The 23,947-nt window shown below is 35.3% G+C and overlaps 1 protein-coding gene across 2 annotated transcripts in view; it reads right to left on the bottom strand.

Annotated features, from left to right (window-relative positions):
• The window catches only part of LOC106077013 (metabotropic glutamate receptor 1-like), a 163,023-nt gene that overhangs the window by 62,396 nt on the left and 76,680 nt on the right, over positions 1 to 23,947 (bottom strand). For both annotated transcript variants that reach the window (XM_056032201.1, XM_056032202.1), the window contains exons 5-6: positions 2,317 to 2,563; positions 1,851 to 2,077 (exon numbers count right to left, since the gene is read on the bottom strand). In XM_056032201.1, coding sequence (XP_055888176.1) covers positions 1,851 to 2,077; positions 2,317 to 2,563 — 474 coding nt within the window. The remainder of the gene's footprint in view (positions 1 to 1,850; positions 2,078 to 2,316; positions 2,564 to 23,947) is intronic.

Below are 23,947 nucleotides of genomic sequence, written 5' to 3' on the forward strand. Positions count from 1 at the left end.
GTGAAGTGACAAAATGAGTGAGGGAGGGGGGGTGAAGTGACTAAATGAGTGAGGGAGAGGGGGGTGAAGGGACAAAATGAGTGAGGGAGAGGGGGGGTGAATCGACAAAATGAGTGAGGGAGAGGGGGGTGAAGTGACAAAATGAGTGAGGGAGAGGGGGGTGAAGTGACAAAATGAGTGAGGGAGAGGGGGGTGAAGTGACAAAATGAGTGAGGGAGAGGGGGGTGAAGTGACAAAAACAGTGAGGGAGAGGGGGGAGTGAAGTGACAAAATGTGTGAGGGAGAGGGGGGTGAAGTGACAAAATGAGTGAGGGAGAGGGGGGTGAAGTGACAAAATGAGTGAGGGAGAGGGGGGTGAAGTGACAAAATGAGTGAGGGAGAGAGAGAAAGTGAGAGAAGGGGAGAGAAAGAGAGAGGGGGTAAGGACAGAGAGAAATAAAATGGAAATTTTTTAATGTGAGTATCCCCACAGCATCAGCAAGCAAGAAAGACCTCACTGTACTGTGTGTGTTTCTTCGAGATCTAGATTAGGTAACATTCGGACTTCCTGCTAAGCTTATCTGAAATGACGAGTATCTAACAGGGAAACTACTTTAGCGTGTTTAGTTGAGTTTGTTTAGTGTACAGCTTTGTGTTTTATGAATTGTAATTTCTTGACCTTTCAATCATGCTTTAAGATTCTTTCTGTATACAGTTTTAATGCATAAACAAACACACATACAGACACACACGCGATACACGCTCAACATATTTGAGAGTATATTGAAATTTGATATGTCTGCCTCCAAGGACACAATATTTAAATTTTCATGACACTTTTATACGTATTTTTAATTAGATTTTGATTGTTACTTGCAAAAATAAAAACAGGTTTGTATTTGTAACATGAAATATATTATTTAATATAAAGCATTTTTGTTGGTTAGACGTAAGGTACAATACAATATTAGTTAGAAGTGAGATTACCCACCTGTACAGTATTTGTTAGAAGTGAGATTACCCACCTGTACAGTATTTGTTAAAAGTGAGATTACCCACCTGTACATTATTTGTTAGAAGCAAGTTTACCCACCTATACAGTATTTGTTAGAAGTAAGTTTACCCAACTGTACAATATTAGTTAGAATTGAGGCTACCCACCTGTACAGTATTGGTTAGAAGTAAGGTTACCCACCTGCACAATATTAGTTAGAATTTAGGTTACCCACCTGTACAATATTAGTTAGAATTGATTCTACCCAACTGTACAGTATTGGTTAGAAGTAAGGTTACCCACCTGTACAATATTAGTTAGAAGTGAGGTTACCCACCTGTACAGTATTGGTTAGAAGTAAGGTTACCCACCTGTACAGTATTAGTTAGAAGTGATGTTACCCACCTGTACAGTATTAGTTAGAAGTGAGGTTACCCACCTGTACAGTATTGGTTAGAAGTAATGTTACCCACCTGTACAGTATTAGTTAGAAGTGAGGTTACCCACCTGTACAGTATTAGTTAGAAGTGAGGTTACCCACCTGTACAGTATTAGTTAGAAGTGATGTTACCCACCTGTACAGTATTAGTTAGAAGTGAGGTTACCCACCTGTACAGTATTTGTTAGAAGTAATGTTACCCACCTGTACAGTATTAGAAGTGAGGTTACCCACCTGTACAGTATTAGTTAGAAGTGAGGTTACCTACCTGTACAGTATTGGTTAGAAGTAAGGTTACCCACCTGTACAGTATTGGTTAGAAGTAATGTTACCCACCTGTACAGTATTGGTTAGAAGTAAGGTTACCCACCTGTACAGTATTGGTTAGAAGTAATGTTACCCACCTGTACAGTATTAGTTAGAAGTAATGTTACCCACCTGTACAGTTTTTAGCATAGTACTCAGAGTCCGGGGTGTTTAGAGAACAGTTAAACTTGAACTCCCAGAATTCTCTGAACCAAGGATTTCTTGGGTTGTGCGCAGTTAAGCTGGCGTAGTGAGGGTCAAAGTCTGGCAGAGGCGGAGAATAGAACATGAAAGAGACGCTCCCAGCGGCCGCAGACTCCAGCTGATCCACGACGTCTGGGCGGTTTCCCCAGCCATCACTATAAAAAAAAAAGGTCAAAAGGGTAGAAAATAAACAAGCCGTACTAGGTCATCTTGACATATTTCAAACATTAAAAATCTACTCTAAACGAGACTTACAGATAATGTAAACATTTACATACTAACAGATCATTTATAGTCTAGCTTATAGACTAACAGACACATTTATAGATTAACAGACACTTTTATAGATTAACAAGTACATTTATAGATTAGGGACTGATATACATTAACTCACCTGCCAATAAACACGAAGCGACCCACCACGTTATTTCGTTTGGTCGCCCGAAACAAATTGTTCATTGTGGCGCCTTCACAGAAGCAGACAACCACGGTGGCATTGTTAAACTTGAGAAGCTTCTCCAGGGCCCTGTCGTAGGCGTCGTTGTTGTCGGTGTTTGCAACGCTCACATCCTCAGCAATGCAGACACCTTTCTCTTTGGCGAAAGTTTTAAACTGATCCATACCTTTGTATCCATAGGTACCTTCAAAATATAGAGGACTACTACTTAATAAGAATAAAACTATTGGTGTAAAAGCAAGTTTATTATAAAAAAAAATAAATAAAGATATCAGGGTCTGAAACTCAAAGACTAACTTACTTTAATAAGATTAGATTTTTTGTCTACAACTCTGTCTGTAAAAAAGTTTGAACACTCTATTTCGGCAAACCAATTCTGAATAAAAGCCTAGAAACTCTTCCTAGTTATTATAACTGTATAAATGTTTTAATTCTCGTTCTTTCCTTCTTCTGTATCACTTTTAGTTTTTTAATTAACTTTTTCTCTTTTGTTCCTTTTTTCCACATTTATCTTTTACCATTTTTTTTCATTTTCCGCTTTTTCAGTTTGAATCTCTTAAACCTATTTGAAGTCAATTTTCCAGTTTATCCATGATCTTATTTATATTTATATTTTATTATACATTCTATGTGTATTTTACGTGAATTTATCCAAATATTTTTAACACTCATTGCATTAAGTAGTGCACTAGCCGTCACAAAAGAATCTTATAAACGAAGTCTTTTAAAGGAAAATATTTTCCACATTTCTAACATTCCTCAGAGATGAAGAATCTCAGCTGGGATGTTACGAAGGATGGCAGGGTTTGATTGTGGAACGTCTGTAACGAAGTTAATGCTCTTACAACATGGCATGGAAACATTTTCAACACTTTGTTTTTACTTTCTGCTTCCGAATTTTTATGATGGAAATTTCCTTGTGACATGGAAAGATGATAGAGTTGATGTCGAGATGATATTTTGCGACATTCCTTTATGTTGATGATTAATGATGTCTTTCAAAGACTTTTGTTTGTACTTAAGAGGAGTACACTTTGTCCAATGATTTCAATGAGTTCATTAGATAGCATTCAAAGCCATCCACAAACTGTCTAGCATTGCAGTTTCTTTCTTTTTCTACGAATAATTCCACCAGATATGATCAATTTATTCTGCAATCTCCATTTGGATTCAGGTTGTTTGGTTTTTGTGCAGACCTCGTTAGGAAAAGCCGAATATTTTTTTTTATATTTGTCCGTACGAACGTCAGTTCCTCCGTCCGTCTGTCACGTTGAATCTAAAAAACAAAAGGCGCTATTGAAAATCCCATTTCAAGTTTCTCTCTATATACGTCAAACTCAAACTAGAGGCAACGGTTACTTTCAGTTTTCTTGGAACTCCCTTTCCCATCCTGAATTATAGTTCCTTTTTTTTATATTGATGCTTTCTCTTTGATCACTGAGCCCTAATTATGCATTTAGTAAGTGAAGTACTATCAATTCAAGTGGTAAGTTCTGTATGAATTTAAGAAAATAAATCTTACAGAGAAAGAGATAAGTTGATCGGCTCCGTTTTCCATTACACAAGAATACATTGTTTGTCAACTTCATCAAGGAAATGAGATTTAAACCCATTTTATAACAAGAAAAACATAAAGATACAACCCCCCCCCCCTAAAAACAGCTTATACAAAGTGTAATTGTATGAATTAGTTTGGATCAGTAATGTACCTAAATTTGTAATAGTTCTAGACCATTGATGGGCTAACCACTGAGTCATTTTGCTGTCGAAATCCAGTTTTCCAAATTTAATGTCATTTCAGAGAGATTGTGCTATGTTTGCATCTTTATACAATTGAAAGCAGCTTTGAAAGAGTAACATTTGTCTACTCTTAGGAACAAACAAATTACAAAAATTATTTAAAAACACAAACCTTATATAAAGTGTATCAAATAGTTTGGATCAGTCATTCAATTAAATTTGTAATAAGCCTCAAACGACAACCTAATAAGAGACTAATTCAGTTTACCACCACTTCATTCAAGTACTTTATTTCCCTTGGAAAGGGGACTAATTTAGCTAATACCACAACTTCAATCAAGTACTATTTTTTTCTCTTGTTTGACATACCAAAAAAAGTAATTTATTACTATTAGTCAATTAATTAACTAATTGGTTATTTTTATAATTATTGATTCTTTGTGTTGTCATATAAAAGAAATAATTGTGCAAAATTTTAGATTGATCCGAGATTGGGTGTCGGAGAAATAACATGTACAAACTTTTGGCCAGACAGACAGACACACAGACAGATGGACAGGCAGAGTGAGTTGATATAAGCTTTCTAATAATTAGTCTCAAATTGAACCAAATTATGACGAACTGTTATCCAAACAATTGCATCTTCATGCGTCGCATTGCTTTCATTTCGATCTCATTCAATGTAATAGTGGATCTAAAGTTCTGTAGTTTTCTAGATGAAACAAACATGTTTATGGCACGCTCAGTTTTGTAAATGTGTTTTTGGCCCTCTTCTAAAAATGTCCACCCATCACTGATCTAGACCAACATTAATACATTTGTGTCATTAGAATTTGTTTTACCAATTGTTTTTGTTTAGCGCTATTTCATGCTTTGAGCTTTCTCACTACGCTAGGATCCTATCACTTGTCTGGACCAGTTGAGCAAATGGGAAAGGGGGGGGGGGGAGAAAAAATGAAATATCTGGGTGAGTTTTACCATAATTGCTTTTTAAAACCTTTTTTTTTTGGGGGGGGGGGGTTGAACGACCTGAATTCAAACTCATGGCTTAAGCCTCCTCAAGCCGACATACTAACCACTCTGCTGGTGAGGTACGGTGACGTAGAGAGGTATCTATTGTTTGTTTCAAACTTACTTTAAAGCGGCGACCTATAAAGTAAACTAATTTAGCTTTTGTCAGTTTGGTCAATTACAATTTTTTCACTTGTTCGAGATATCAGATACAATAATTAATAAACTAGCAACTATTTCTTTAAAGTTCTCTTTTTTTTATTGATGGGTGAATAGATGGATGAATAGATGGATGAATAGATGGATGAATAGATGGATGAATGGATTGAAGGATGTTTTCATGGAAGGAGTGACAGGAAGAGAGACAGAGAGACGCATAAATAGATAGATAGATAGATAGATAGATAGATAGATAGATAGATAGATAGATAGATAGATAGATAGATAGATAGATAGATAGATAGATAGATAGATAGATAGATGAGCGAAGAACGTTTCACTAAAAACCTCTACATTTTCTTCACATCACAAGATAGCAATTCGTAAAGTTGGGTACAAGATTTAAAACAATCTCAAAAATCTCATGCAAGGATTGTGTCCCCTCGTTCGGTTAACCTTAACGCACGGCTCAAGTGATGGATCACGGGAGAACAAACTCTATATTGGACACACACACACATAATGAGAAACAAATTTCTAAGGAGGCTCCTCTTCTTTCATCAACTGTAATGCATGGGGCATCCTTTTTTTTTGTAATGAAAAGTTACATCATTATAAAGTGCGCGTTGATTAAAATCAACATCCTTTTCTTTTGTTAGCATTCTGGACACTGGCGAAGCTGGCCAGAGAACCGGGAAGGTTAACACACAGTAAAGAGGGAAAAAAAAGAGTGTTGTTTTTTTTTTAAATATATCCGTTAATCGAATGGTTTGAAATGAAATATCATGTCTTTAGAAAAGACGATGGAAAATACAAGGTCCAGCTACAGTCTTGTCTAACAAATAATATTAAAACAGTGCAGTGTTGTCGCCATGGTTGGTGCCAGGTGGTGCGGGCCGCATTAGGAGATATTTATCAAATAATATTTAATGAAATATCGGAAACAAAACGATAGGCGAATATTTTTCAGTAATGTTCAATTAATGAATATAGGTCATTTGTCTGTGGTGTCATGTTCAATCAATGAATATAGGTCTTTGTCTTTGGTGTCATGTTCAATCAATGAATATAGGTCATAAGTCTTTGGTGTCATGTTCAATCAATGAATATAGGTCATGAGTCTTTGGTGTCATGTTCAATCAATGAATATAGGTCATGAGTCTTTTGTGTCATGTTCAATCAATGAATATAGGTCATTAGTCTTTTGTGTCATGTTCAATCAATGAATATAGGTCATTAGTCTTTAGTGTAATGTTTCAATCAATGAATATAGGTCATTAGTCTTTAGTGTAATGTTTCAATCAATGAATATAGGTCATTTGTCTTTAGTGTAATGTTTAAATCAATGAATATAGATCATTAGTCTTTGGTGTCATGTTCAATTAATGAATATAGGTCATTAGTCTTATTGTAATGTTTCAATAAATGAATATAGGTCATGAGTCTTTGGTGTCATGTTCAATCAATGAATATAGGTCATTAGTCTTTGGTGTCATGTTCAATCAATGAATATAGGTCATTAGTCTTCAGTGTAATGTTTCAATCAATGAATATAGGTCATGAGTCTTTAGTGTCATGTTCAATCAATGAATATAGCTCAATAGTCTTTGGTGTCATGTTCAATCAATGAATATAGGTCATTAGTCTTTGGTGTCATGTTCAATCAATGAATATAGGTCATTAGTCTTTGGTGTCATGTACAATCAATGAATATAGTTCATGAGTCTTTGGTGTCATGTTCAATCAATGAATATAGGGCATGAGTCTTTGGTGTCATGTTCAATCAATGAATATAGGTCATTAGTCTTTGGTGTCATGTTCAATCAATGAATATATGTCATTAGTCTTGGGTGTCATGTTCAATCAATGAATATAGGTCATTAGTCTTTGGTGTCATGTTCAATCAATGAATATAGGTCATTAGTCGTTGGTGTCATGTTCAATCAATAAATATAGGTCATTAGTCTTTGGTGTCATGTTCAATCAATGAATATAGGTCATTAGTCTTTGGTGTCATGTTCAATCAATGAATATAGGTCATTAGTCATTGGTGTCATGTTCAATCAATGAATATATGTCATTAGTCTTTGGTGTCATGTTCAATCAATGAATATAGGTCATGAGTCTTTTGTGTCATGTTCAATCAATGAATATAGGTCATTAGTCTTTTGTGTCATGTTCAATCAATGAATATAGGTCATTAGTCTTTAGTGTAATGTTTCAATCAATGAATATAGGTCATTAGTCTTTAGTGTAATGTTTCAATCAATGAATATAGATCATTAGTCTTTGGTGTCATGTTCAATTAATGAATATAGGTCATTAGTCTTATTGTAATGTTTCAATCAATGAATATAGGTAATGAGTCTTTGGTGTCATGTTCAATCAATGAATATAGGTCATTAGTCTTTGGTGTCATGTTCAATCAATGAATATAGGTCATTAGTCTTTGGTGTCATGTTCAATCAATGAATATAGGTCATGAGTCTTTAGTGTAATGTTTCAATCAATGAATATAGGTCATTACTCTTATTGTAATGTTTCAATCAATGAATATAGGTCATGAGTCTTTGGTGTCATGTTCAATCAATGAATATAGGTCATTAGTCTTTGGTGTCATGTTCAATCAATGAATATAGGTCATTAGTCTTCAGTGTAATGTTTCAATCAATGAATATAGGTCATGAGTCTTTAGTGTCATGTTCAATCAATGAATACAGGTCATGATTCTTTGGTGTCATGTTCAATCTATGAATACATGTCATTAGTCTTGGGTGTCATGTTCAATCAATGAATATAGGTCATTAGTCTTTGGTGTGATGTACAATCAATGAATATAGTTCATGAGTCTTTGGTGTCATGTTCAATCAATGAATATAGGTCATTAGCCTTTAGTGTAATGTTTCAATCAATGAATATAGGTCATTAGTCTGTGGTGTCATGTTCAATCAATGAATATAGGTCATTAGTCTTTAGTGTCATGTTCAATTAATGAATATAGGTCATTAGTCTTTGGTGTCATGTTCAATCAATGAATATAGGTCATGAGTCTTTAGTGTAATGTTTCAATCAATGAATATAGGTCATTACTCTTATTGTAATGTTTCAATCAATGAATATAGGTCATGAGTCTTTGGTGTCATGTTCAATCAATGAATATAGGTCATTAGTCTTTGGTGTCATGTTCAATCAATGAATATAGGTCATTAGTCTTTAGTGTAATGTTTCAATCAATGAATATAGGTCATTAGTCTGTGGTGTCATGTTCAATCAATGAATATAGGTCATTAGTCTTTAGTGTCATGTTCAATTAATGAATATAGGTCATTAGTCTTTGGTGTCATGTTCAATCAATGAATATAGTTCATGAGTCTTTGGTGTCATGTTCAATCAATGAATATAGGGCATGAGTCTTTGGTGTCATGTTCAATCAATGAATATAGGTCATTAGTCTTTGGTGTCATGTTCAATCAATGAATATAGGTCATGAGTCTTTAGTGTAATGTTTCAATCAATGAATATAGGTCATTAGTCTTATTGTAATGTTTCAATCAATGAATATAGGTCATTAGTCTTTGGTGTCATGTTCAATCAATGAATATAGGTCAATAGTCTTTGGTGTCATGTTCAATCAATGAATATAGGTCATTAGTCTTCAGTGTAATGTTTCAATCAATGAATATAGGTCATGAGTCTTTAGTGTCATATTCAATCAATGAATATAGGTCATGAGTCTTTGGTGTCATGTTCAATCTATGAATATATGTCATTAGTCTTGGGTGTCATGTTCAATCAATAAATATAGCTCAATAGTCTTTGGTGTCATGTTCAATCAATGAATATAGGTCATTAGTCTTTGGTGTCATGTTCAATCAATGAATATAGGTCATTAGTCTTTGGTGTCATGTACAATCAATGAATATAGTTCATGAGTCTTTGGTGTCATGTTCAATCAATGAATATAGGGCATGAGTCTTTTGTGTCATGTTCAATCAATGAATATAGGTCATTAGTCTTTTGTGTCATGTTCAATCAATGAATATAGGTCATTAGTCTTTAGTGTAATGTTTCAATCAATGAATATAGGTCATTTGTCTTTAGTGTAATGTTTCAATCAATGAATATAGATCATTAGTCTTTGGTGTCATGTTCAATTAATGAATATAGGTCATTAGTCTTATTGTAATGTTTCAATCAATGAATATAGGTAATGAGTCTTTGGTGTCATGTTCAATCAATGAATATAGGGCATGAGTCTTTTGTGTCATGTTCAATCAATGAATATAGGTCATTAGTCTTTTGTGTCATGTTCAATCAATGAATATAGGTCATTAGTCTTTAGTGTAATGTTTCAATCAATGAATATAGGTCATTTGTCTTTAGTGTAATGTTTCAATCAATGAATATAGATCATTAGTCTTTGGTGTCATGTTCAATTAATGAATATAGGTCATTAGTCTTATTGTAATGTTTCAATCAATGAATATAGGTAATGAGTCTTTGGTGTCATGTTCAATCAATGAATATAGGTCATTAGTCTTTGGTGTCATGTTCAATCAATGAATATAGGTCATTATTCTTCAGTGTAATGTTTCAATCAATGAATATAGGTCATGAGTCTTTAGTGTCATGTTCAATCAATGAATATAGGTCATGAGTCTTTGGTGTCATGTTCAATCTATGAATATATGTCATTAGTCTTGGGTGTCATGTTCAATCAATGAATATAGGTCATTAGTCTTTGGTGTCATGTTCAATCAATGAATATATGTCATTAGTCTTGGGTGTCATGTTCAATCAATGAATATAGGTCATTAGTCTTTGGTGTCATGTTCAATCAATGAATATATGTCATTAGTCTTTGGTGTCATGTTCAATCAATGAATAGAGGTCATTAGTCTTTAGTGTCATGTTCAATTAATGAATATAGGTCATTAGTCTTTAGTGTAATGTTTCAATCAATGAATATAGGTCATGAGTCTTTAGTGTAATGTTTCAATCAATGAATATAGGTCATTTGTCTTTAGTGTAATGTTTCAATCAATGAATAAAGGTCATTAGTCTTTAGTGTAATGTTTCAATCAATGAATATAGGTCATTTGTCTTTAGTGTAATGTTTGAATCAATGAATATAGATCATTAGTCTTTGGTGTCATGTTCAATTAATGAATATAGGTCATTAGTTTTTTGTGTAATGTTTCAATCAATGAATATAGGTCATTAGTCTTTGGTGTCATGTTCAATCAATGAATATAGGTCATTAGTCTTTAGTGTAATGTGTTAATCAATGAATATAGGTCATTAGTCTTTTGTGTAATGTTTCAATCAATGAATATAGGTCATTAGTCTTTAGTGTAATATTTCAATCAATGAATATAGTTCATTAGTCTTTAGTGTAATGTTTCAATCAATGAATATAGGTCATTAGTCTTTAGTGTAATGTTTCAATCAATGAATATAGGTCATCAGTCCTTAGTGTAATGCTCCAACATCAATGGCTGCCTGGTCGTGCGGTTTGCGCGCTGGATTGTCGTTCGAACTTTTCTATGGTCCCGGGTTCAAACCCTGCCCGCTCCCATCCCCCGTCGTCTTGCTGGAGGTTTGGACTTGGAAGTAAATTATCGTCAACCATTTAAGGAATATCTGAAACATGTCAAACATTTTACAAACAAACAAACTTAAAGAATGAAATTCATGATCTTTTTATAGGCAATTTTTTTTAGCGCTTGTGGAAGCTGGGTGACTTCAATAACTAATCAACCCCTATGACGCCTATGAGTGGTGGTCATATTAACAAACTGTAAATGTGTAGTCTAAAGCAGTGATGATAAACCGAATTCGACCTGCGGGCCATTTTAACTTTCGACACGCGTGTCGCGGGCCACATCAATAAAAGGTAAAATAATGAAATCCAAATTCTCCAAAAACTATTTGAAAATATTGGATCTAGTTTTAATTAATGGGATATTTAAAGTCATCATTTTTTACGCGTCTAAAAATGGGTTCATTTCTATACTTAAAATGTGAGCGACATTGTAGCTACCTTTACCACCAACTTATTTTCTTGTCTCTTTTTGGTTAATATTCCCATCGACCCTCCAATCTCTAGGCGTAGTTTGACCAATCTCTAGGCGTAGTTTGACCAATCTTTTATACGCGGCTCAAACCAAAAAGGCCTTCATATTTGTTTTATAATGCCGCTGTATATGTTCTTGTTTTTGAAACAGCCAGACTTTCTTTACAAAACAAATATGCTGGCTAATTATCATGTTCCACAAAAAATGATCCATTCACTTTTCTCGGTAGATTCCCATTTCATAAACTCATAAACGCACAATCGTTAAAGGTCATGGTACCAATCCTTCAGAGAAAAAGTGGAGGCCCTAACAGTTTTGAAGGGGTGAGGATTTGATTTTCTACTTTTGTGCCGACGTTTCGGCGGGCCGGATGAAACTACGTCGCGGGCCGGTTCTGGCCCGCGGGCCGTACTTTGGGCATCACTGGTCTAGAGGAACAAGGCTATGAACTCTATCAACTTCCAAAATCTGTTTAGCGCGCGTATTTCTTTGCACGATTTTGTAAGCTCTCTTGTTTGAGATTGCGCCAAGAAATTCCCAAAAGAGATCTATGAATATGTCGCCAAACCTTTACCTTCACCTAATCCTTAGTATTTTAAACTGATGAGCTTTTGGGGCACTACACATGATCTGTCAACTAGCTTCCTCCATTCCACATTATGTTTGGCTTTAGATATACAATGACAGGCCTGTCCATTCATAATGATGTCTTCCCATAGTCATCTTTTTTCTGCCTCTTCTTCTTATTCCTGATTTTGTTCCATGAAAGAAGGTCTTTGCGAACCCTGAGGACTTTTTGCTTTGGCCATACATTTTCAGATTACGTTTTTTTGGACAGTGAAAGCAGGTCATTGTTAGGTCCAATCGCTGTTGTGATTCTGTTTTTAGTCTATTCGTGTGTGATGTGATCATTGTAGGTGATACTTAAGATCCTTCTATAGCATCTCAGTTCCATTGCTAGGATCCTCCTCTCTATTTCTGTAGTTAGAGTCAAAGACTAGCAAGCATATCAGAATGTTACTATGATCAAAGAACGCCTCATTCTAATTTTAGTGTCGAGGGCTATGCCTCTATCTTTTCAGATTGTTTTAAGTTTTGCAAGTATTGCTGTCATTCTGGCCAGTAATTCAAGTTTGGTTCCTTTATCTGAAACGATAGCGCCTAGGTATTTAAAACTACTGTCACTTGCAATCTTTTCATCTGTAATACTAATGTCCTTTTAAGTCACTGTTGTCTATTGGTTATATTTTTTTTTCAGCATTGATATGCATACCATACTTGTTTTGTGTTATGCGCATAACCAAGTCAGCTAGCTCTTCTTCTGTCCCTGCTAGACCATCTATGTCGTCTGCAAAGCGCAAGTCATTACATTCACAATACAGGCGACAAATTAGTTCAAAGAATTATATTATAGATTCGGTTAACTCACATGCACACACAAAAGAGATTTTTGATGAGTTTTAAAATGACTAAATTAAACACAAACATACTCACTTGTTTTAATCATTTACATTTTACATTATAAATTAAAATATGATAAAGAAAAAAAAAGCGCCCATCCTACCCTAGAAGGCAATGAGAGAGAACAAAAAATAATTACATCAGACAAAAACCAAGAACTGAAGCATAATCAGCTTAATGATGCCCAAATGAATGTAGATTATCTGTTAAGTCAACTCTGTTTAAAGTTTCATTGATCGAAGGTTTTAATTGAAATCAAATTAAAAAATGAAAATTCATTTATTTTTGTGTAAGTTTATATATAGATATATATTGATATGTTAGCCTTCACCTACTAACGTTTTGATCAACATTCGGTGGAAATACAAACACGAACATTGAACAGAGACTGATGGTCTCCATAGATCTCCCCCAATGGAAATACAAACATGAACATTGAACAGAGACGGGTGGTCTCCATAGATCTCCCCCAATGGAAATACAAACACGAACATTGAACAGAGACTGATGGTCTCCATAGATCTCCCCCAATGGAAATACAAACATGAACATTGAACAGAGACAAGTGGTCTCCATAGATCTCCCCCAATGGAAATACAAACATGAACATTGAACAGAGACAAGTGGTCTCCATAGATCTCCCCCAATGGAAATACAAACATGAACATTGAACAGAGACAAGTGGTCTCCATAGATCTCCCCCAATGGAAATACAAACACGAACATTGAACAGAGACTGATGGTCTCCATAGATCTCCCCCAATTCTATTTCGTAGATTCCAAACCCTGCCCATACAAGTGAGTGGCTGAATTGGCCAGTCTTTGGCCATAGAAAATGTCTGGACTATTATCGCCGACTGCTCTAAAAAAAAAAAAAGTACCCTTTCAGAACAATGTACAAGTTATCTGTTTGTATGGCTGATGATGGTGTCATGTGGCCAGCACAACGACTAACCGCCTTTACTTTTCCACACCTGAGGACAGGTTTCTATTAGAGTTGGGTGGACTCAGAGGAATCCTTAAATCACAAAATTAAAAATTCAAGTTGTCAGCGAGATTCGAACCAAAGAACATCTCGCTTTACCACTCAGCTAGGACGATCTAAAGTACAAAAAGTCTTTCATGAAAATCTCTTAATATTGTTCTCCCTTCTCGGAACAAAAGGAACTTCAAAATGAAATAAGAGAGTCACCTAGTCGTGCTACCATCAAGTGTGGAGAAGTAAAACAGAAGTCAGGCTTATTTCGGGACGCTGCCACTGATTCTTGTATTAGTAACAAATATGTATTGTAACTTTATTCTGTTTTTATTAAGCTTTTATCAACTCTGTCTGTATGTCTGTATGTCTTTCTGTCTGTCTGCTAAAAAGGAAATCAAGCAAAGGGAATGGTAATATATAAGTTAATCACAGTAATTTGCTCTTTCTTTTAGACTTTTGACATTCTATACCAATAAAATACCAAGTAAGAGAAAAAAACCATGTGGAGAAATTTGAGGGAGACATATTGGAGGCTTACAAAAAGGTGAGAAATTTGAGGGAGACATATTGGAGGCTTACAAAAAGGTGAGAAATTTGAGGGAGACATATTGGAGGCTTACAAAAAGGTGAGAAATTGAGAACGTACAATTTGGGAGAAATTTGGAATGAAAGAAACTAAACAATGTCCAGTGCGCCATTTGGAAAGATCACTGCCAATGTGATACAAACAAGTGTGCAAATAAAATTGATTTTAAAATTATATTGCTTATCAAAATGTTTGTATTCTTGCACCGGATCAGGGCCGGCCACAGCCATTGCGGGGCCCAGTCTGCGTAGGGATAAACATTATGTCAAAATTAAGATTTTGTATTAGAAAATACATTCGTTTTTACAATAAATTTTTATTAAATGAAATCTCATAAGGCCTTTTTTTTATATCGCGGAGATTTCTACAGTGGCGTAGCTAGAGTGAGGGGAGGAGGGGGGGAGTTTGAAAATCCCCCGGGCCTCCATTTAATAAGCCCCGAATTAGTGAAGATTTCCAGGATGCCACGGCAAACCTGTTATATTGAAGGTATAATGTTTTTATTTAATATTTTACATCTAGAATTTGCGCGGGGCCTATGAAAGTGCGAGGTCACTGCGACAGCATACGTTGCAATTACCTAAGTCCGCCCCTGCACCGGATACACCAAAGACCCTATATATAAAATGGAATACTAGAGCGATTATAATGGAAAGAAGCAGTATCAGAATCTATTTATTCCAATCCATTTACAAGAAACACACACACACAAGACACACACAAACGCACACTGACTGAGGAAGGCCAGTGAATCAGACAAATTATTAATCGTTCAACACGCGAGAGCACCTCTTTCCCCAGACCTCTCCACAACCAGTTCCACTTGAGTAACAAATCTATATTTTAAAACGAACAGGAATTGGCATTTTATTGAGCTTTGGAACACTGCTGCTGTAGTTAATTGATCAAGACTAGTTTGCTGTAAATAGAATAATGAAGATATTTCGGCTGAGTGTTTGACCTTTTCTCTTCGATAGTTGGTAACATTTTGTTCAATTTCATGATGTACCAGTGACACTTTGTTCACCAGAGCGATCCTCTATAAAGCTGCTATTTATTGGGTGAGGAAACATTTACAGATAAAAATGATTGTATATACATTTTTAAAAGCCAGTCGAGTCTTTTTAACTCTTTCTCAAATTATTTACTTCTTTACGGATACTCTCCATTTAACTCAGAGATTTATTTAGATTTTTCCGCTGAGTTTCCAACATTTTTACAAGGCTTATATCAACTCACTAGTGCTCCCACACCCAATCTCGGATTAAGCTGAAATTGTGCACAATTATTTCTTTTACTTGACAACACAAGAATCAACTTAAAGAAAAACAATTAGTTAATTAACTATTCGTAAAAAAAAATATTTTGTTTGGTGCCTCGAGTACACATACGTAGATATGAATTTTAGTATCACTTTGACTTATTCACTACTCTCTCCTTTCTGCTCTACCGCTTTCATCAAAAAAAGCTGGTCCTACATAAGATCTCTTTCATCGGCTTCTCAATTTGAATTGAATATAACCTCTGCTTCTTTTCAATCGTGACCAACACACACACAAACTCCCGCTTTCGGACATTTTTTTTTAATTACAAAGACAACCCTTAACTTTTTTTGTAGAATATTCCGATTGATCGACCTTTCACCACACACATTTCCGCTTTTAAATTCTCTATAATGTAGCACCTTTTGTTACTTCTACCTTTTTCATTTGCATACTTAATTCACAAGGCAAGCAATGTACAGTAGTAGACACCGCCAACATTTCTTTAGATCAGTTTCAGGTCTAGAAGGGAAAAAAATGCGTTCTCCAGAGGGTCCCAAAATGAATGCCGTATTCCCGTTCCCCACACATCATTTGTTTCAGTTTTCTGTCTTATATATATATATTATATATATATATATATATATATATATATATATATATATATAAATATATATATATAAGGAAATATCCAATTTGTTATCTTATCTTGTCTTATATAATACAGACGTTACTTCAAAAAAGAAGATGATTACGTCCTACGCGTCATGCATTTAGTCATGCATATTAACCAATGACTTAAATTCAGCCAAGTCACTGGTTTTCCTGACTAGCTCAGGCAACCCATTCCATGCTCTAATAGCACTAGGGAAGAAGGAGTATTTGTACAAATTTGTCCTAGCATATGGACGAGGAATGTCTTTCAGAGTATTTTATTAAATTTTGTTTTTGTATTTGAAGATTATGGTTCAGTGTTTTATGTATGATTGCTACTTTACTTTTGAGCCTTCTGTCCTGAAGGCTTTCTAAATTTAGTGATTTTACTAAAGGTGTTACTCTAGTCAAATGTGAATATTCGTTTGTTATGAATTTCACTGCTCTATTTTGTGTCTGTTCCAGTTTCTTAATGTTTTCTTGAGTTGAGGGGTCCCAAACGGAGGATTTAGTCTGTGTTACTGGTTTGCCATGAATAAGATAAGTGGAATTAATTTCTTTTTGTTTTTTTGTTACTCTTAACAACTGACATTTTTCTGGGTGGAAAGACATGCTCCAATTTGATTCCCATTTCTGTAATTCATCTAATTCTCTTTGTAAAATATCTGTGTCTTGTGTTGTTTTTATTGTTCTATATATTATGCAATCGTCTGCAAATAATCTGACTTTTGTTCCTGAAGTAATGCAATTTGGTAAATCATTTATGTAAATTAAACATAGTAGTGCACCCAAGACTGTTCCTTGAGGTACACCTGATTTTACTGTTATCGGTGTTGATTTAGAGCCATTTATTATTACAGTTTGTTCTCTCCCTATCAGAAAATCTTTAACCCACTGATGCAGTGGACCATTAATGCCGAAATATTTTAATTTTTTAAGCAAACTATGGTGTTGAACTTTGTCAAAAGCCTTAGAAAAATCTAGTAAGATAGCATCTATTTGTTCACTATTATCTAAGCCTTTTGAAAATCAAAATCATCAATTAGTCCTATTAGTTGTGTTTCACATGATCTATATTTCCTAAAGCCATGTTGGTATGGTGTGAGGACATTATGTTTTTCTAAGTGGTTTATGATGTTGCTACATATTATGTGTTCTAGGATTTTACATGTGATGCTGGTAAGTGATACTGGTCTGTAGTTTCCTGGGTCAGATTTTTCTCCTTTTTTAAATAGGGGGGTGACATTAGCTTCTTTCCAGTCCTTTGGTACTCTGCCCTGGTTAAGTGAAGCCTGAAAGAGTATTTTGAACACTGGGGCTAGCTCATTGCTTAGTTCTTTGAGTAATCTAGCTGGAATACCATCTGGTCCAGACGCTTTATTTGGTTTGGTGTTGGCTAATAGTTTTTGAATTCCATTTTCTTGTACTAAAATGTTTGTTTGTTTAATGTTTTACATGTTTCGGATGTTCCTTCAGAGTTGAAGATAGTTTACTTCCTAGTCCAAAGCTCCCGCAGGACGACGGGGGATGGGAGCGGGCAGGATTTGAACCCTCGACCATCGATAAATCCGAACGACAGTCCAACGCGCAAACCTCACAACCAGGCAGCCATCCTGCTATATACTACTATATCTTCTATGTTGTCTACTTGGTTCAAATGCAGTAATATGTCTTTGTCTCCTGGGGCTGAGAATGCTGATGCAAAGTATTTGTTTAGGATGTTTGCTTTAGTTTCATTATCATTAAGTATTATGTTATGTTCATCTTTTAATGGCGCTATGCCTGTTGTTTCCATTTTCTTAGACTTAATGTATGACCATAGGTTTTTGTTGTTATCTTTAGATATTACATTGTTTATGTATTCACTCTGCAGCTGTCTGCTTACTTTTTGGGTTAAGTGTTTAATTTTTATATACTTTTTGTAAACTCTTTCTGCATTAGTTTCTTTAAATTTTCTATATAGGTCAGTGGCGTAACTAAGGGGGGGGATGGGGGGGGAGAATTTTAAAATCCCCCCGGGCCCCCACCTAGGGGGGGCCCCCAAATGGGTGTCCGAAATTTATTTGTAAATACATAAATTAATATATTTGATTGACAAATAGTGTCAACGGGTGTCTTTTTTTTTTTCAACATTTATGGATTAAATTTATCACAAAGACTAAACCTAGATCAAGGTCTATCGGTACGTTGACTTTGTTGACATTTTAAAAATATTTTTTCCCAGAGAGATCAAATTATTTTTTAAAATTAGTCTTACATTTTAAACTTTGTTGCCACGAATAAAACTGCATGGTATACAGCGAATTCCAGGTATCTTGTTACTTTTACTAATAATAGATCTAAATGGCGAGAATTATATGGCTACACTAATTAACCTTGAAGCAAAATTTACAGAATCGAGTATAACAGATCTAAAAGTTATTCTTAATAATGCTAAAATTGTCCATTATTCGGGTTTGGCGTCTATAATTTCAGAATTAAACTTCACACTCTAGTTGTTACCCCTTTATTCATCTTTCCTCAATTCAATAGAAACTCTCTTTTTATTTACATCTAATCCTTTTGCTTTCGCACAAAACATAAACAAAAAATAATGACGTAATATCATATAATATTAACACATCCTTCCTTTTGAAGTTATTATCATACCCTTCCTTTTAAAGTTCTTAAGTGTGATATCTACTAGCAAGGCCGGCCCTAGCATTTGCGGGGCCCCTATACGAAACGGATCTCGCGGGGCCTAGTCTGGGTAGGGATAAGCATAATGTCAAAATTATCTTTTTTGAATTAGAAAATAGGCCTACTTTTGTCTTTGCAATAAATTTTTATCAAATGAAAGCTCGCAATGCCACTTTTTATTTATAGGCACCCCAAAATGTCAATTTCGTCTCTTCTTCAGGAGAATTGAATAAATTTTTAAAAAGTTCAAGACTTTATCGTATATTTTGCCTTTTCAAGAGATTTCCTGGAGGCCCTGGAAAATCAGGAGGTCGCGAAAACCCTGTTATTTTATATACGTTATAATGGTTTAATTTAATAATGTACACTTGGAATTAGCGCGGGGCCTATGAAAGCGCGGGGCCTATGAAAGCGCGGCGCCCACTGCGACCGCATAGGCTGCAGTGGCCTAAGGCCGGCCCTGTCTACTAGGAACTTTAACAATTCGTCCATTTCTGGTTGTCTTGACTGGCACAACAAGTTCTCTAGACGTTGGTCTATAACTGTCTGTTTCGTTTGTTCCAACAGTTTGCAGTCCATTGTCTTCATCAGTATCATAGTACCCAGAGATGTCTTCATCGAAACCCTTATTCAAAAAGCGTTGATTTCTTCTGTATGTTTTATCATCGTTTGTCTTTATGATGTAAGATCTGCTTTTTGCCATGTTTGTCCTAGACGAACTCTCCTACAGAATAATCTTTAGGTAGTCTTGCTTTTGCATCGTATTTCACTTTGCTTTTCATCTGTCGTTCGTTGAGTAATATCTCTGCATTTTCAGCTACCGATTGTTTCAATATTTTGTGATCAGTTGGAATGATTCCCTGAGTCTTCTACTCGTCAGCAGTTGTGATGGTGAATACGGCAGTCCACTTATCGGACTATTTCTATACTCGAGCATAACGAGATATGGATCTTTCCCACTTTTGTATGCTCTGAATCCTTTTGCTTTCGCACAAAACTTAAACAACCAACAATGACGTAATACCATATAATATTAGCAATTAATCTTCTTCATGCAGTGGAAAATTAAGAATTTTTTGCCTATCTTGAATTCTGGTCAAAGCTCCTGCGCCCAATTAATATAGTTCGGAAGAAACTACAAAAGTCTGGACTGCATATACGGGAAGCTGCTAAAGAAATTAGTATCCTTTCATGCTTTCTGCAAAATGATGAGAAACTGACAAAAACCCAATCCATCGAAAAAGCAAAAGAAGGTAGTGAATACTATGGATTCCCTGTAATCAAAACAACCAGAAGAAAGAAAAGACTTGATGGGAAGTTGAGTTCTAATGTAGGACTGTCAATAGAACTGCAATTCAAACGTGTTGCGACAGAAGTGCTGGACAGATTTCATATGGAGATGAAGGGCAGATTCCAAAGGCGTGAAAGAAAATGGATACCTTTGGGTTTCTTCTTGAACCAAGACACCTGTTAGATGAAAACACGCTTGTGACAAACTGTGCTACTTTTCCTGTTTGTATGATGAAATAAATGGAAAATCGCTTTTTCAATGATGTCATTGATGCACGAGCACTTTTCATTAACAAATCAGTAATACAATCACCAATAGACATATTGAGGAAACAGGCTTCATATGGGAATTACGTGTGCTCAAACTTTGCAACCTCCTCCGAATACCGCTAACACAGGCCACTTCCATTACGTCATGTGAGAGATCATTCTCAAAGCTCAAGTTCATCAAAAACTATTTCAGGAGCACAATGACGCAAGAAAGGCTTATCATGGTTTTAATGTCAGTGAAGTCACAAACACTAGAAAGTATCGATGTAGTTGATGTTATAGATGTCTTTGCTGCACATAATGCACGACGTGAAGCGATATCAATTTAGATTTGTCACTTGTGCATTATTTAACTAATAAACAACGGTATTATTTATTAAAAGAGTCTTGATGATTACTTTTTGTTAAGTTTACTGATATACTGAACCAATTTGATTTGGGGCTTATTTATTTTTGCGTACATTATCTCATGTCATATGTCGAATGAAAAAATGCAAGGGGCCCCCAAAGAGGTCAATCCCCCCGGGCCCCCAAATCCCTAGTTACGCCCCTGATATAGGTTTTCCTTCTGTTTACATAGCTTCTTTACTCTATTATTAAACCAGCATTTATTTATTTTGTTTAGTGTGTACTTCGTTGGTATATGATTTTCTATAATGCTTTTAAGATGGTTTTTAATGAAATTCCAGAGGTCATCGACTGGTTGGTTATTGTCTTTTTCTAATAAGAATGTTTGTTGAAAGTTTAATGCAGCTTGGTGTAGTTGTGTTAGGTTACATTTATTCCAGGGTAAGATTTTTCTTTTGGGTTTTGTATTGGCTACTGCCTTTATCTGACTGTTTATTTTTATATCTCATGGTCTGATAGACCAGGGATAATATCATAATCAACTACTAATCCAGGTCTGTTGGTTAAGAAGAGATCTAATGTGTTGTTTAATCTAGTTGGCTTTTTAATGATTTGATCTAAACTTAGGTTGTGTAAAGTTTCTATGAAAAGCTCATTTATGTCCTTAAGGTTTTGGTGTTTATCTATGGTTAGTGTTTTCCAATTTATATCAGGTAGATTGAAATCACCCATAATCCAAAAAAACTGCATTTTTATTTGTCTCTTTAAGTGTAGTAATCTGATTACGTAGTTCCTGCATGTATTCTAAACTAGAATTTGATGGTCAGTAAATGCTGCCTATTATTAGGGATGTTGAGGTGGTATTAATTTTACAAATGTTGATTCTATATTTTTTGAGTTAGGTAAGGTAATTTCTTCTGCTATAAGAGTATTTTTTATTGCTAAAAGAACTCTCCATGATTATCAGCCCTATCTTTTCTAAAAATTTCATAATTACTATTGAAAATTTCTACATTATAAATTTCAGGATGTAGCCAAGTTTCTGTTCCTGCAATTATGTCTGGTTTCTCACATTCTAATAAAATTTCTAAGTCTGCTGTTTTGTTCCTAATGCTTTGAAAATTTATTACTAAGGTTTTAAGGTATTTTGGTATTACTTCTTTAGTAGGTTTGTTTAGTGAGGCTGTTGTATTAATTTTAGTAGATTTAGATTTAACAGGAGTGGATCTGGCTAGTGGTTAGTGAGTTTGGTTTGGGATGGTGTTTAGGATGTTGTATGGGTTAGAAGTGTTTGCATCAAAGGAATCAAACAGTCCTGATGTAAACTGAGGTAACCCACATGGTACACAGTGCCATGATGCGTTTTTGTTTCCTAAAGCATAATACACAGGTGTATTCATATGGAGACATGATGCATGGTACCATTCATGGCAGGTGTCACATTGAATGGCTTTCTGTTTCATGGTGCATACTTTTTTGCAGATGTTGCATCTATCTTTAGATATCTTTATTAGATGTCATCGTTTATTAGATTCCTTTTGAATGTAGAGAAATGTCAGTGCAACAAAGTATGATCCATACTCTAGATCTATCTTTTTACAATACCTCTATTCAACTTGTACATTCGTGGAAACTGAAACGTAAAACCTTATAGGCTCAAAACTAAAAAAAGCTGAGTGGACACGGATCTCGAAACGAAATTTGGCAATTGATGTATATCGTTTGGGAAATGACTAGGGAAAACTATGGTTTAACTGTTATAGTTTTTAAAGGAATAAAAAGAAAAAAAAATTGCGTAGAGAACTAGACAATATCTTGAACGGACTCTACATCTTCGGGTATTACGGCGTGTAGGCTTTATATTATTATCAACTTTCTTTTTCACAACTTAACATTTTGTGCTAATTTCCTTTGCAGTTCATCGCGTCAGAAGCATTTGAGCTCTATCATCTTGTAAGATGTTCATTATATAGATGTCAATGCCTGCTTGCAGTATAATCTTTATATTTTATCTTTATCGCCATCTCTCATAATGTTTTAATCACTTTTGTATTACATAGAGTTCATCTCGTTTGTCAGTCTCTATGGTTAGTCTTGGTGGTCAGTTTCTGGGAATCAATCTTGCACTAGCATTCTTTGGATTTTTTGTTTGTTTCAGAATCGCTTGAAAAGAAGCGTCTTGATGTATGGGTTTTATAAGGGTAGAGACCTAGGCCAATCTGTCATCCTGGCACAAAAGCCTATAGTCCTCTCAATTCTTTCGGCCGCCACAAATAGACAAGGTCAAGTTGAGATCAAATTGTATGGGCAAGGTCGTACTAAGGTTAAATCTTGCAGAAGGTCAGACTCTATTGTTACTTACAAACGCAAAGCCCCAGATAACTGACCACCCAGATAGTTCAATACATGCCATCTACACCCCCCATCACATTTCTCTGCTAATCTCACCGAATTTCTTGCTACCAGTTTAAATGTACAAAATATTTCTGCTACACTCCAGAAGTTGCTGCTACACTCCAGAAGTTTCTGCTACACTCTAGAAGTTGCTGCTACACTCCAGAAATTTCTGCTACAATACAGAAGTGGCTGCTACACTCCAGAAATTGATGCTACACTCCAGAAGTTTCTGCTACACTCCAGAAGTATTTGATACACTCCAGAAGTTTCTGCTACACTTCAAGAGTTTCTGCTACAATCCAGACGTTTCTGCTACACTCCAGAAGTTTCTGCTACACTCCAGAAGTTTCTGCTACACTCTAGAAATTCCTGCAATACTCCAGATGTTTCTGCTACACTCCAGAAGTTTCTGCTACACTTTAGAAGTTTCTGGTACACTCCAGAAGTTGCTGCTACACTGCAGAAGTCTCTGCTACACCAGAAGTTTCTGCTACACCTCAGAATTGTGTACTACATTTCATCACCGTCGATTCTGTTGCATTTCAATATTAGTATCTCTCTCTCTCTCTTACTGCTAGTCACTGTGATTTGTCAAATGGATGTAAGCGCGCGATTGCGATACATATATAAGAAAACTTGGTCCACAAGTTTTGCA

This window comes from Biomphalaria glabrata, chromosome 6 (assembly GCF_947242115.1).
Source record: "Biomphalaria glabrata chromosome 6, xgBioGlab47.1, whole genome shotgun sequence".
NCBI classification, from domain to species: Eukaryota; Metazoa; Mollusca; class Gastropoda; family Planorbidae; genus Biomphalaria; species Biomphalaria glabrata.